The 14348-nt window shown below is 41.0% G+C and overlaps 1 protein-coding gene across 2 annotated transcripts; it reads right to left on the bottom strand.

Annotated features, from left to right (window-relative positions):
• Nucleotides 1–1930: 1930 nt before the first annotated feature.
• On the bottom strand, nucleotides 1931–8617 carry LOC131243505 (disease resistance protein SUMM2-like). Of its 2 annotated transcripts, XM_058242896.1 has the most exons (5): nucleotides 8501–8617; nucleotides 4915–8260; nucleotides 3252–3594; nucleotides 3044–3116; nucleotides 1931–2397 (listed from the first exon to the last, which is right to left on the bottom strand). In XM_058242896.1, exons 2-5 carry the CDS (start codon nucleotides 8253–8255, stop codon nucleotides 2030–2032), a joined length of 4125 nt encoding a protein of 1374 aa, XP_058098879.1. In that variant the 5' UTR covers nucleotides 8256–8260; nucleotides 8501–8617; the 3' UTR covers nucleotides 1931–2029. The 2 variants fall into 2 exon arrangements, with proteins under 2 accessions (XP_058098879.1, XP_058098880.1); XM_058242897.1 differs by lacking the exon at nucleotides 3252–3594 and having other exon boundaries at nucleotides 2259–2397.
• Nucleotides 8618–14348: the final 5731 nt, after the last annotated feature.

Below are 14348 nucleotides of genomic sequence, written 5' to 3'. Positions count from 1 at the left end.
CCAGGCTAGTATCTTGAGAAAGCTAAGACAATCCGAGAACTATGATCATATCTCAAACCTCAGCCTAAACCCTAAACCCAGCCTAAACCGTAAAACCAGCCCAACCTTAGCTTAAACCCTAATCCGAACCTTAAACCATCACCCAAGCCAAAGCGTACATGCAAATCAGTGCAAACCTTAAAAACACACCCGACCATTTAAGCCCAAAAGCCCGAAAGAAGACTTCCGTACGAGCCAGAGCACCAAATGAAGCCCACTAACCGAAGCCCGGACCAGACCAAGCCCGAGCGGTAGTAGGACTACCACGGGCGGTAATCCGACTGCCACCCCAGAACGGAAAGGTGTCTCCTTTGAACAACAACTGTCACTCATCCCAAAGTCAACTTTCATATGGATTTACCCCCCCCCCCCCCAACCCACCTTATTTACCATTTTACCAACTCCCAAGAGCTAATGAGAGCATGCCACAAGGCATTCCTCTCTCCTCAACCAATCCTAAGCTGTCATGTCAGCTTTTACCCTTCATAATCTCAACAATTACCGCATTGCCATCAGAAAAGGCTATAAATAGCCCTCTCCTCTTCACATTTCAAATACAACCAAGAGGAGCCTAAAATCCAAGTGAGGGAGAGGGAGAGAGAGGAAGAGAGTGAGGGTGAGGGTGAGGGTAAGAGGGAGCTCCCAAGCCTCCAAGTCCTGATTTTTTAGCTACCCCTTAGCCTCATCCCAATAATCTCAACCCCACAAGTCTAGCCCGGATTGATCATGGTGTAGTCCATGTCCTAGCTAACTCAAGATCAAGCAAAGATCATTTCATACAAGCATTCATCATTACATCTCTTCCCTTCTCAACCTCCCTGTTTCTCTAGATTGCTTGTGAACGTATGCTTTGTGACTTACCATACATCGAATCCTGTCACATCAGAAATTCCTAGTGATCTAGTCCACTTTTCTTTACTTTTGCATAATCATTATCACATCCGTCTTCTACACACATCCTCGGACATATGCTTTGTGGCTTGCCGAAATCTCGGATCTTGTCACATCAGAAATCTGTGTGTGCCTAATCCTGCTTCGACCACATCATTCATCCCTTGAGATTTCCTTACCACACCAAGTAAAGACCGAACATTCGTACGGGCAGAGAGGGTGCCTAACACCTTCCCTCTTTGTAACTGAAGTCCCTTATTCGGAATCCCGGATCGCAGAGTAGGAGTCAATCTAAGGTAGGAGAATTTTCGAATTTCTCCAACCTTACATATTCCGCGGGTTCTAGTCGACTACGGGATTTTGAGATTAAGTAGCCAGTGGCAACTCCAAACTGACAATCAGGATCACATACCCTCTATAAACACCCAAAAAGGCAAAAACCACTCTAAGAACGCTAGAAAGCGTGACCGCCGATCTCCCAGCATTCACAATGCCTATCCAAACTATTGTGGATAGGAACACTGCATGAGTGTAACCACTTCGGACTTATCTTTAACAATCATGCATATAGTGGGGCCCACCAGTATGTTCATCACCATAATCCAACCATATGATCTAACCTGGTGATCATGTGGGGCCCACTAAATAGAGGTCCTACATAGGTTAGAAGATACCAAGGGATAGAGATAAAGAGGATAACCCATTATCACTCTCCAACCTATCCTCTTTCACAAATCAAACAAGGGGAGAGCTATGGGTCCCACCCACAAGTGGTTGTAAACAAGTGGAGCCCACAAACTGCTGGGAACAATCGAATTACATGCACATTGGGGGGTGGGGGGATGGGGACATGATCACGCTTCGAATCCCTAATTTCATCACCAAAAACAATTTTACATATTGGCAATTGCTAGAATTTCATCAAAAAGAGGTTTTCAACCACAACATTAATAATATTCACATAGTGGAAATTTCACCTCATAATCATAAGCGAAGTGTTAAAAAAAATAATAACTCAAAACATAAAATCATTTTGAAAATGTGCGAACAATAAAGTTGTAGTCACAAATGCTATCTTAAACTCATATAATATTCAATACTAATTACTGTTTAACAAGGATCGTATAAAACGCAAACGTAGAGGTTCATTGAAAGTTATAAATGCGATAGCATTCTTTTCATCCTTTAACAAGGACACTGCTTTGACAATCTCTTCCATAGTCAGCTCTGCTTCCAACTTCTGTAGCTCCTGCATGCATCTTGAAAAAGTAAAATAATCTTCCCCTATTTTACTTTGTTTTGTTTCATGGAAGTTCTCTTCTTTCGTACGAGCGTGTTGCACAATAGCATAATCTTTCGTGTCAATGCTATTTTCAACAATCTTCGCCTTTTGCGTTGCGACAGTTGCACTTGCGACGGACTCATGGTCAATGCTAGAAGTAGCATATTTTTCTTCAACATTGCCGCCTACAGAAAAGATGTTATTAATTTTTAACTAAACAGTGTGCAATCAGTTAAAATCATAGTTCTAAAACAGTGGGTCGACTCGACTCAATGAGATTTTGAGTTGAGTCTCATGGTAACTTGCTGACTGCCATGACTAGGTCGAATCTGTGTTTTCAACAGTTTTAAATGCATTGAATATTATAAATTTAGTTCTTAAAATATTGAGTCGAGTCGATTAAGGGGCGTTTGGATAGTTAGTTACTTAAGCTACTTATGCTTTAAGTAGCTTATCTTGATTTCTACTTATTAAACTGAAGTGATTTAGTAACCTTAAATAAAAAAGCTACTTATAATTGATCATAAACCAAACTTACTCATCTCAAATAAGTTACTTATCTACTGCTGTAAGTAGAAAAAATAACTTAGTTGGTGGTATCCAAATGGGCCCTTAGTAATTACTAAAACATGTCACTCAAATAATTAAAATTAACTGTTTAAATGGTGGGTCCCAGTGTAGATGTACCTCGAACCAAGAATTATGCTTATATGATTATCTAACTATCCAAACAGGGCCTTAAAGACTCACTCAATTCTTCAAGTTGACCTAACTCAGCCAGACAACGAGTCGAATCAAGTTTCCAAACTATGCTTAAAATAATGAGAATACCTTCAAATAAACGAGCTAATTCATCGTAGAAGGGAAATCTCATCCATCTGAAAGGCTTTGCATCAGGATGTTCCTGTGTTAGAAATGAAAGTTAGGCTTTTCTAATATTTGAAATTATACACACACACACACACACACACACACACACACATATACATATATATGTGTATGTATGTATGTATGTATGTATTTGTAACATTGCACGTACTTGGATATAATCATCCCACGCTTGTATATCGGCAGTTACTGTGTGCAGCTCATCATTCCAACCGAATCCACTCTGACTGCGAAGAGCCTTACAAATGAAGTATTGCTGTCTAAGCAAATGTTGGTGACTCTTTATTTGTTGCAATTGCAGCCGTACTTCAAATCTCTTGTTGAGTTCACTTAGAATGGATCTCCAAGCATCGTTTGTCCATGATTGTCCATTCGGTCCTTGATTGCTCACTCGTTTCGTTAGTAGATCAATAAAGAATCGATCTTGCTCCGTGCTCCATTTAGCCTTCGAATTGGAAGAATTGGATTGTGGAATGGGAGGCTTTGTAGGCATTCTTGTATGATTCAGCACAAGGAAATTCACCATCACAACAAACAGTTGTTAATATTAGGAAGTAGAAAAAAGCAAGAGAAAAACAAAATTTTTTACATTTTTGTTAATGGGTTTAATCAAGTTAATTGAAGGGGTTTGAAAGGTCAGTTAGAGATCAAGCTCGATTCGGGTCTGTAGAAGTTAATAAGAGAATGTATGAGACTTGCACTTAAAAAAGATGACCTAGAGAATTTGTCAGGAGGAAAGATTTGAAAAATTAGCTTTGTGATTGAAGAATTAGAAAGCTTGAGAGGAGAATTTAATAGGCATGTATTTGTGAAGGGTGATTTGCCAAATTATTATTTTTTATCATGTTTCTGTTTTTAGAAATTGGGGGACTATTTTCTTGGAAGAGCTCCATCGGCGAGAGAGCATGAAGAAATTCAGTCAAAAGAATCACAATTTCTGTGCATGAAACAGAAGTTTGAAGCCAATGTAAAAGAAATTCTGACTACCACATGCAAAAAAGGCTCAGATAGAGCTTCCGGATGTGTATATAAACCTTATAAGATTAGATTAGAATCCAAAAATGCAGTGCAGAACAGAGATTTTGCATCAGAACTCACATTACTAGAAACATAGTTGCAAATAAATGTCTCTTGAGTGTGTAATAGTAGAGGGAGAGAGAGTCTAGACATGCATTGACATAACACAAGTGCTGTATTCCTGGTCATTTTAAGGCCCAAAACCATGTACATTAGAAATATTTATTTTATCCGACCCGGAGACTGACAGAGTCCGCCACCAGTTCGGCATTTCCAAACCATGCACTTTACCAACGTCATGAGTTAGGGATGCAGAGATGGTGGGATGGTTGTGATTGTTCATCTTCCCTCAGCTAGTCTCAATAGCCTATGGCCCAATGATGGCTTTGAAAGGATGATCCTGACAATTGCTCATCAGTTTTCAATGTCCCACTCTTCAGTTGTGGCTTTGCATAACAATCTCCTGAGGAGGCTGGATCCACTAAAAAGCTCTAGAGGTTAAGCTTAACCTACAACATGTGTGCGGCCTGCCATGATGTGTTCATGACATCCAATCTGTTGTCTTCTCATGTTCTCCTTGGCAGCCAAAATGAAGCCATAAAAAAAAATCAGGTGGGCTCTATGACACAATTGTAGAGGTTTTAAGCATGATTTTAAATGATGCGGCTTACTTGAGTTTTTTTTTTTTGGATCCATGAGATTCTTGGGATCCAAGGAAAACATGAGATTGTAACCTATTAAGCTTTTAGTAGATTGAAAAACCGAGTTGTGGACCCTTTTATTAAAGATGATGTTACCTAAAAATGGTTTGTCCTGTACGAGCCTTGAACAGAGGTTGAAGGCGTGAGCTGACAGCACTTCCTTCCTCTTCCCACTCTAACCCTTCAAGCCATTCCCTTTCTCCGATGATCTCTTCGAGATTGGGAGCACTTTGAAGTCCCATACAAAGCCTCTTCAGCTTTGGACATTCCCCGACTTCGACGTGAGTCAAAGAAGGCCATTCAAGAGATGAAGCATCCCTTTGACATAAAGCCTTCAACCTTGGCAGGCAAACCAGGTGAATTATCTTCAAAAGAGGGAAAACAGTGCGATTATCCATCACTGTTTCCCTTTCTTCCTTTGCAATAATCTCCTCCATTCCATCACAGCAATGAATGCAGAGTTCTTCGAGTTTTGGAAGACCTCGTGCTAAGCTCATCGGCATGAGATTCTTGAGGCCATTGCAGGAAGATATAAACATCACTCGTAGGTTCTCGAACGTCTTCGGTTGAAGGTTTTGAGCAAGACCAGCAGAGAAGAGACATCTTAAGCTCATGCATCTCTCTATGTATAGATCCTCTAGATTGCCAAGACTTTCCAGTGATACGGCCCCTTTCCATATTCTTTTCAGTTTTGGAAGATGTTTCAATTTCAGTTTTCTCAATCTCGAGAGCAGCGGCATGGTGAAATCCCGTCCTAAAGGCTCCTCAAATTGAAATACCTCCTCCAGCTCTTGGCAGTCTTGCACTTTGAGCTTCTCCAGATTATCTACTCTTCGCAGCAGATCGGGCAACAAGATGGTGATGAAGTTGTTGCACTTAGAGACATCTAGGACTCTTAGTTTCCCAAGGAACCCAGATGGGATGGGACCATCACAGAACATCTTCAAATTCTCCATCCTAACTATGACAAGCTTCTCCAGATTCTCCAATGCTTTTGGTGGAGCCCCCCTCTCTGCAGAACTTATGAGATACTCCATTTCACTACATCTAAAAAGGTGAAGGACCTCCAAGCTATTGAAACCATGCGATTCTAGTTGTAGAAGATCGGCGAAACCCTTGCAGCACACCAAGTACAAGTCCCGAATGCTTTCTAACAATACCTTCACCCAATTTGAAACAGGATTCCCTATATTTTCTAGTACTGTGCTGTTTGGATATTCACTGTAGGAGCATGTATGATGACCTGCAGATATTCGAAATCTTGGATTTTCGTTATGTGAACTATCATTACTCATAGATACACAGAACATTGTTAGCTTTCTCCAGGCAGCTGAGATATCGTGTGAAAGACAATCTGTATTTCTTACATGGATATATAACGCAGTCAAGTGTGCAAGGGATGCCACCTCTCCAAAGCTAGCGTTATTTCTGTCACTCTTTCCTTCAACTTCCCACCCACTAAAACTACCCTCCATGTGAAGTTCTTCTAAGAAACAGAGCTGTGAAATCACATTGGGTGGTATCCTTTCAAGAAATGCAGTCCCTGTCAAATCCAAGAGCTTCAGATGAGTCAATCCTCCAATTTCAGTTGGCAATTCACGGATTCCAGATGATGCGAGGGAAAGTATTTCCAATTTCTTCAGTCCTCCAATCAGAGATATATCTTCTAGCCATATGCATCCATCGAGACACAGCGTTCTGAGATTTGTTAGGAATTGGGATGACTTTGGAAGTGACGAAATACGGGTGCCGCTAAGATCTAGAACATTAAGTCTTTTCATCCCTTGAAAGAAAGTATCTGTGATTTTCTTTAAAGAATAATTGCGTTGCAGTAACAATGTCTGGAGTCTTGAGCATTTAGGCGGCGGATTCGAGAGTTCAGTAATTCTGTTATGCAACAATGAAATCTTCTTACAGCTTTCTAACTTCTTCTCTGGCCATTCCCTCAATTCCCCATCTGGCTGCACGAGAAATCCATGCTCTTTCGACGCAATTAATATAGCTACATCCCTAACCACATCATGCATTTTTACACAACCTTCTTCATCACCATCCAACAACAAACAAGAAGCTTTCAGTTTATTCACCCAGCTATGTACTCTGTCCCTTGCTTGTTTCAATGTATCCACACCATCCTGGAGCCCGTCCCCAATTCCATACCTCACCAATATATCTATATCAATGTCACGATTTTCAGGGAATAGACAACAAAACAAGAAGAATGATTTTATTTTCTCATTCCCTAAGAAATTGTAACTTAACTCCAGAGAGGCGAATACCTTCGTATTCATATCTTCAATGTTCTCTGGATTAGACTTGTTTAATTGTAGCAGTGCATCGGTCCATATCGTCTTGTCTTTGTTTCGTAGCGCCCTTCCAAGCGTTACGATTGCTAGAGGCAGACCCCCACATTCCTTGACGATGTCCTGGGCTACCGTCTTCATAGCAGGAGAATCAACAACATCACCCGCATTCTTCTTGAATAGATCCCATGATTCTTCTTCGGGTAAAATGCTGACTGCTATCGCTTCTTGGGTCCCCATCGTATCGCATATATCTGTATTTCGTGTCGTCAGTACAATTTTACAACCCTTGTAATCATCTCCATATGGAATTCCTATATCGGCGAGCTCTAGTATTCCCCAAATATCATCCAATATAACAAGGATCTTACTTTCTTGCTTCAGTCGCACCAACAGCCGACCTGCCCGGATGGATTCAATCTCTTTTTCTGCAAGTTCCAACCCCAATTGACCTGCGATGTCATATTGGATCTTTCTCACACCAGGTTCTGGAGTCACACTCACCATTACAACCTCATTGAAAACCTTCTCTCTCTTTAGTCGCTTGCCGATTTGTTTCATCAATGTGGTTTTGCCAACACCCCCCATTCCATATACCCCAACAATTATGTTTTCCTCATCTTCCAATGCACTAATAATCTTTTCTATAGTTAATTCGCGGGATGCAAAAGCCTCGATCTCTCTAGTAGGCCATGAATCTATAGTAGGCGGTGGTGGATAGTTCGATACGCAGCTGAAATTCCTCCCTTCAGCTTTGAACCGATCGACATCGGCCAACTTCTTTGCTGCTTCTTTTCCCAAAGAGTAATTAGAGCTCCAATTGAGACAACACCCTTTGAAACATCTCCTATTCTCATCTTCTCCACCCAACCTCGCCGCGTCCACCTCGATTCCATCTACAATTGATAGCCACTGTAGAACTTCCTCATGGATCACTTCTCCATTCCGACGAGCTGCATTCACACGGCCTAGTATGTCATTCTTGGTTCGCACTAGCTCGGCGACTTCGCTTTTAAGGTTGTTGATCTTGCTCTTATAGTAGAAAAGATAACCAGTGTGGTGCTTTGCCGGCGCGAACAAAGCCTTTCCAACTTCCTTTGCAACTTCCGCCGCCATCGAACCGATGAATTCCATGGCACCTGGTTTTAAAGATCAAACATGTGTCATGCACTAGAATGGTAAACACCACAATTACCAGTTTCTGCTCTCTAATTGCATCCTTGGATTAATCTGAACCGTTCATGTTCTCATTAGTGTGGAAGCTATGATCATGAACGGTTTAGATCATCATTTAACATGAAGTATGAGTGCATGGGACCCTATCTAACCCTTAAAAATAACAAAAGAAGGTGCTAGCAGTGAAGAAAGAGAAGTCATACCTGTACTGTTTTTCTGTGGATCCAAAGAAGGAGATGAGCAATGGTCCTACTGCAACGATCCTACGAATGCAAGCACATCTACCCCTATGTGTTGGCTAGAGTGGCATAAAGGCATTCGTTTTGTTCCCCTGACTTGTGGGCCCACCTTGTGTTAATCTGAAATCCGAACCGTACATATGGTGCCCCCAGCCATGTTAGGCGTCGATTACTTAATCCAGCTTGATCCATAACTCAGGTGGTCTGGAACGAAGGGAACAATGGAGGACGTTGGAAGAGTGACACCTGCCATAGAAACTTACTGATGGAACATGGGGTCCACCATGGATTCTATATACCATCCAAACAATTCATCACATGAGAAAAATCAGACCACTAAAAAACTCAGGTGGGCCACACCACAGGAATATATAGGTTTTAGGCATGACTGTACAATGCTTCTGGTGTGCTCTAAATGAGTTTTGGATTAGGATGATTCTTGTCATTGGAGTGAACATGAAGTGGCAAACTACATGAACGGTTCCGATCTCTTAAAAACATAATGGTGGGCCCACACATCTCGAATGCATGGTAACTAAACATCCGTTCAAACGGACGTGGACAGTTGTAACAACGACCACACACTTATTATTTCCGCGTTCCAAACAGAACCTGGACCCACCTCCCTTAACTACATTGGAGATTCGAAGAGTGATTTTTTTACGCGAGATTTGATACTCTGGCAAAGTGTGATGGATGATACTCATGCATTTAGAAATTGCATACCTGGCATACAAGTAGGAGTAAACTGTCCAAATTATATACTTGTGTGGGTGTAGCATGAACCAAATATTAAGCTCATTTAGCTATCTGAATATTGGATTGGCGGACATTTATTGGACCATTGAAAAAAAAAAGAAAAAAGGAACGGCCCTATTTCTATAAACAAGTGTCCACGAATCAGAGATTATAGTTGTTCAACCAACAATAGACTTCACAATATAGACAGTTTTTTTTTTTTTTGTAATTTATTTTTAATTAATATATGGCACGTGTATTATTATCATACACAGCCGGAGTATCAATTACTCCTACGAATCTTTGCAGTGGATCCATGCGTCAACGAGACGGGTCAATAGCTAAAAAAGACACTGACGGACAAGGATTGTGTACTACCCCTCCCTAGCGAGTAACAGACACGAGATCTAAGGGACCACCGTGATGTATGGATTTTATCCACACTGTCCATCCAGTTTTTTCATATCATTTTGTGGTACAGGACCAAAAATTAGGCAGTTCTAAGGTTTTAATGGACCACATAGTGGGGGTTAAACACATGCCGTTGAAAACTTCTTGGATGCCACAGAAGTTTTGGATCAAGATGATATTCGTGTTTGCCCTTCATCAAGGTCTATGTAACCTTATAAACAGGTCGAATGTAAATTAACCATTGCGATGGGCTCTAGAAAGGTTTCAACTGCGGGTGTCATTATCACCGCTGCTTCCTGTGGTGCGGTCCACTTGAGCTTGGATCTGTTTCATTTTTGGGCTTGTATACTAAAATTATATGAAAAAATGGATGGACAGTGTGGATAATACCATATATCACGGTGGGACCTCAGAAATAGATCCGAACCAGAAAATCTTTAATACTCCGCAGAGTGTGGTGTACCATGCGAAGCCGCCAAGCGAGAAATTTCCTACTGTACGACCCATTTATGGCCCACCAGCCATTTTACGTCCACTTCTTTTTCAAGCTTCCAGGAATACTCCCCTGTGTACGGACGACTGGCCAAAAGTCGAAAATGCCCCTGCCTTTTTCCTTCAGGCGGATGGCTGGTGCTTGAAGGCTGGAGTTCCTATGGCTAGCCAAAACCGTAGCCATTGAGAAATTTTTAGAGAAATTTGGGACCGTGGACCCCACCTTTTATCTAGCAGGTTTTATGAAGCAATACAAACTTCGTTTGGGAACTTAGACCTGCTTGTACGAACAGCGAATTTGAGGACAAAGATACCCCTCCTTTCGCGGAAACAGATTGGGTACTACCCCTGCTACCAGCCAATGGTGGATGGTTGGTGGTTTAAACAGAATCACCAAAATTGACCGTGAAGTGAAGCGAATTGAATGTGAAATGCGTGGAAATGACTGTGAAGTGAAGGGAATTGATTGTAAATCTAAACGAAATTGCTGAAAATGACCGTGAAATGCATGGAAATGACCGTGAAGTGAAGCGAATTGACCATGAAATGCATGGAAATGAACGTGAAGTGAAGGGAATTGACCGTGAATCTAAACGGAATCGCTGGAAATGACCGTGAAATGCATGGAAATGACCATGAAAATGAAGCGAATTGACCGTGAAATGCATGGAAATGACCGTAAAGTGAAGGGAATTGACCGTGAAGTGCATGGAAATGACCGTGAATCTAAACGGAATCGCTGGAAATGACCGTGAAATGCATAGAAATGACCATGAAGTGAAGCAAATTGACTGTGAAATGTATGGAAATGAACGTGAAGTGAAGGGAATTGACCGTGAATTGCATCGAAATGACCGTGAATCTAAACGGAATCTCTGGAAATGACCGTGAAATGAAGCGAATTAACCGTGAAATGCATGGAAATGACAGTGAAGTGAAGGGAATTGACCGTGAAGTGCATGGAAATGACCGTGAAGCTAAACGGAATCGCTGGAAATGACCGTGAAGTGACGTGAATTGACCGTGAAATGCATGGAAATGAACATGAAGTGAAGGGAATTGACCGTGAATTGCATTGAAATGACCGTGAATCTAAACGGAATCGCCGGAATTGACCGTGCAATGCATGGAAATGACCGTGAAGTGAAGCGAAATGACCGTGAAATGCATGGAAATGACCGTGAAGTGAAGGGAATTGACCATGAAGTGCATGGAATTGACCGTGAATCTAAACGAAATCGCCGAAATTGACCGTGAAATGCATGAAAATGATCGTGAAGTGAAGCGAATTGAACGTGAAATGCATGGAAATGACCGTGAAGGAAATTGACTGTGAAGTGCATCGAAATGACCGTGAATCTAAACGGAATTGCTGGAAATGACCATGAAATGTATGGAAATGACCGTGAAGTGAAGCAAATTGACCGTGAAATGCATGGAAATGACTGTGAAGTGAAGGGAATGGACCGTTTAGTTTCACTATCATTTCTGTTTAGATTCACTGTCAATTCCCTTCACTTCACGGTCAATTCCCTTCACTTCACGGCCATTTCCACGCATTTCACGGTCATTTCGCTTCACTTTACGGTCATTTCCAAGAATTTCACGGTCAATTTTGGCAATTCCGTTTAGATTCATGGTCATTTCCATGCACTTCACGATCAATTCCCTTCACTTCACGGTCATTTCCATGCATTTCATGGGCAATTCGCTTCATTTCACGGTCATTTCCATGCATTTCACGATCATTTCCAGCTATTCCGTTTAGATTCACGGTCATTTCGATGCACTTCACGGTCAATTCGCTTCACTTCATAGTCATTTCTACGCATTTCACGGTCAATTTGCTTCACTTCACAGTCATTTTCATGCATTTCGCGGTCAATTCCGGCGATTCCGTTTAGATTCACAGTCATTTCGATGCACTTCACAGACAATTTCCTTCACTTCATGGTTATTTCCACACATTTCACGTTCAATTCACTTCACTTCATGGTCATTTTCATGCATTTCACGGTCAATTCTAGCAATTCCGTTTAGATTCACGGTCAATTCCCTTCACTTCACAGTCATTTCCATGCATTTCACGGTCAATTCGCTTCATTTCACGATCATTTTCATGCATTTCACGGTCATTTCCAGCCATTATGTTTAGATTCACGGTCATTTCGATGCACTTCACGGTCATTTCCACGCATTTCACGTTCAATTTGCTTCACTTCACGGTCATTTTCATGCATTTCATGGTCAATTTCGGCGATTCCGTTTAGATTTACAGTCATTTTCATGCACATCACAGTCAATTCGCTTCACTTCATAGTCATTTCGACGCATTTCATGGTCAATTCGCTTCACTTCACAGTCATTTTCATGCATTTCACGATCAATTCCAACGATTCCATTTAGATTCACGGTCATTTAGATGCACTTCACGGTCAATTCCCTTCACTTCACGGTCATTTCCACACATTTCACGTTCAATTCGCTTCACTTCACGGTCATTTTCATGCATTTCACGGTCAATTCCGGCGATTCCGTTTAGATTCATGGTCATTTCCATGCATTTCACGGTCAATTTCCTTCACTTCACAGTCATTTCCATGCATTTCATAGTCATTTTGCTTCACTTCACGGTCATTTTCATGCATTTCATGGTCAATTTCGGTGATTCCGTTTAGATTCACGGTCATTTTCATGCACTTCACGGTCAATTACCTTCACTTCACGGTCATGTCCATGCATTTTACGGTCAATTCGCTTCATTTCACGGTCATTTCCATGCATTTCACGGTCATTTCCATTTAGATTCACAGTCATTTCGATGCACTTCACGGTCATTTTGCTTCACTTCACAGTCGTTTCCACGCATTTCACGGTCAATTCACTTCACTTCATGGTCATTTCCATGCATTTCATGGTCAATTCTGGCAATTCCATTTAGATTCACGGTCATTTCGATGCACTTCAGGATCAATTCCCTTCACTTCACGGTCATTTCCATGCATTTTCGACCATCAACCTGATAGAATCTTGAAAAATAAGCAGGTTGGTTGGCTAAAGTAGCTTCTCCTACCCCAAAATCATATAAGGTACGTCAAGTAACTAATTTTAGTTTAGAAGATATTCTTGTTATATGAATAAAAAAAGAAATGAAAAAAGGAGAGAATTTTTTTTATATATATACATATTTATATAAATATGTGTTAGAGAAAAATGTAGGTAGAATAAAATTCTCCATGTGAAAAAATTAAAAAATTAAAAAATTAAAAATAATTAAAAATAAAAAGTGCACAGGATACCGCTATAGCTATGGTTATAATCCACAGCTATAGGCCTTTTTTTTTAATCGGCGGTGAATCGCGGATTCCACAATCCATCCTCAAATCCTACAGCGAGTTGCGGTGGAATCGTAGAATAAGCAATGCAAACAAAAGGCCTATCACTACGGATTATAACCGTAGCTATAGCCGTATCCTAGCCACGCCAGTCTCTCTCTGCTTTCTTTTTTTTTTTTTTGCCGTGGAAAATTGGTTGCTTTTGTGAGTCCCATCATGAGGTCTGTGTTATATCCAAACCGTCCATCTATTTTAAGAGCTCATAGTAAAGCTTGAGACAAAAAATAAGAAAGATCTAACTATCAAGTGGACCACACTGTAAAAGGCAGTGGGGAATTGAACGTATACCATTGAAACCCTTTTAGGGGTTACAGAAGTTTTGGATCATTATGAAATTTGTTTTTCCTCTTCATCCAGATCTTTGTGACCTTATGAATAGATTGGATGGAAAATAAATGTTATGGTGGGCCCTACAAAATTTTTAACGTTGAAAATCAATTTTCCCACTGCTCGTTGTGGTCTGGTCCAGTTGAACTTTGGGTATGAATTTTTATTTTTATTTTTTTGATAATGCTATGAAATGATCTCGAAATATGGATGAACTGTGGATATAATAAATACATAACTGTGGGGCCATGTAACTTTGATATCTTTTGAACCGTTCGTACAACTCGGAGTTCGAGGAGCGTAAGCGCTCGTCTTCGAGCACCAGGCGATCCGCCTCAGGAAGGAAAGCAAGGGCATTTTCGACCTGAGAAATGGGGGCGTACAGCTGGGGGCTTATTCTTGGGAGGTAAAAAGCACGTAGGCTTAAAAAGTTTGTGGCCCATATACTG

The sequence above is a fragment of the Magnolia sinica genome, chromosome 4 (genome assembly GCF_029962835.1).
Source record: "Magnolia sinica isolate HGM2019 chromosome 4, MsV1, whole genome shotgun sequence".
In the NCBI taxonomy this organism is placed as follows: Eukaryota; Viridiplantae; Streptophyta; class Magnoliopsida; order Magnoliales; family Magnoliaceae; genus Magnolia; species Magnolia sinica.
Note: the sequence above shows the minus strand (reverse complement) of the source record. Positions and strands in the feature narration are given on the sequence as shown.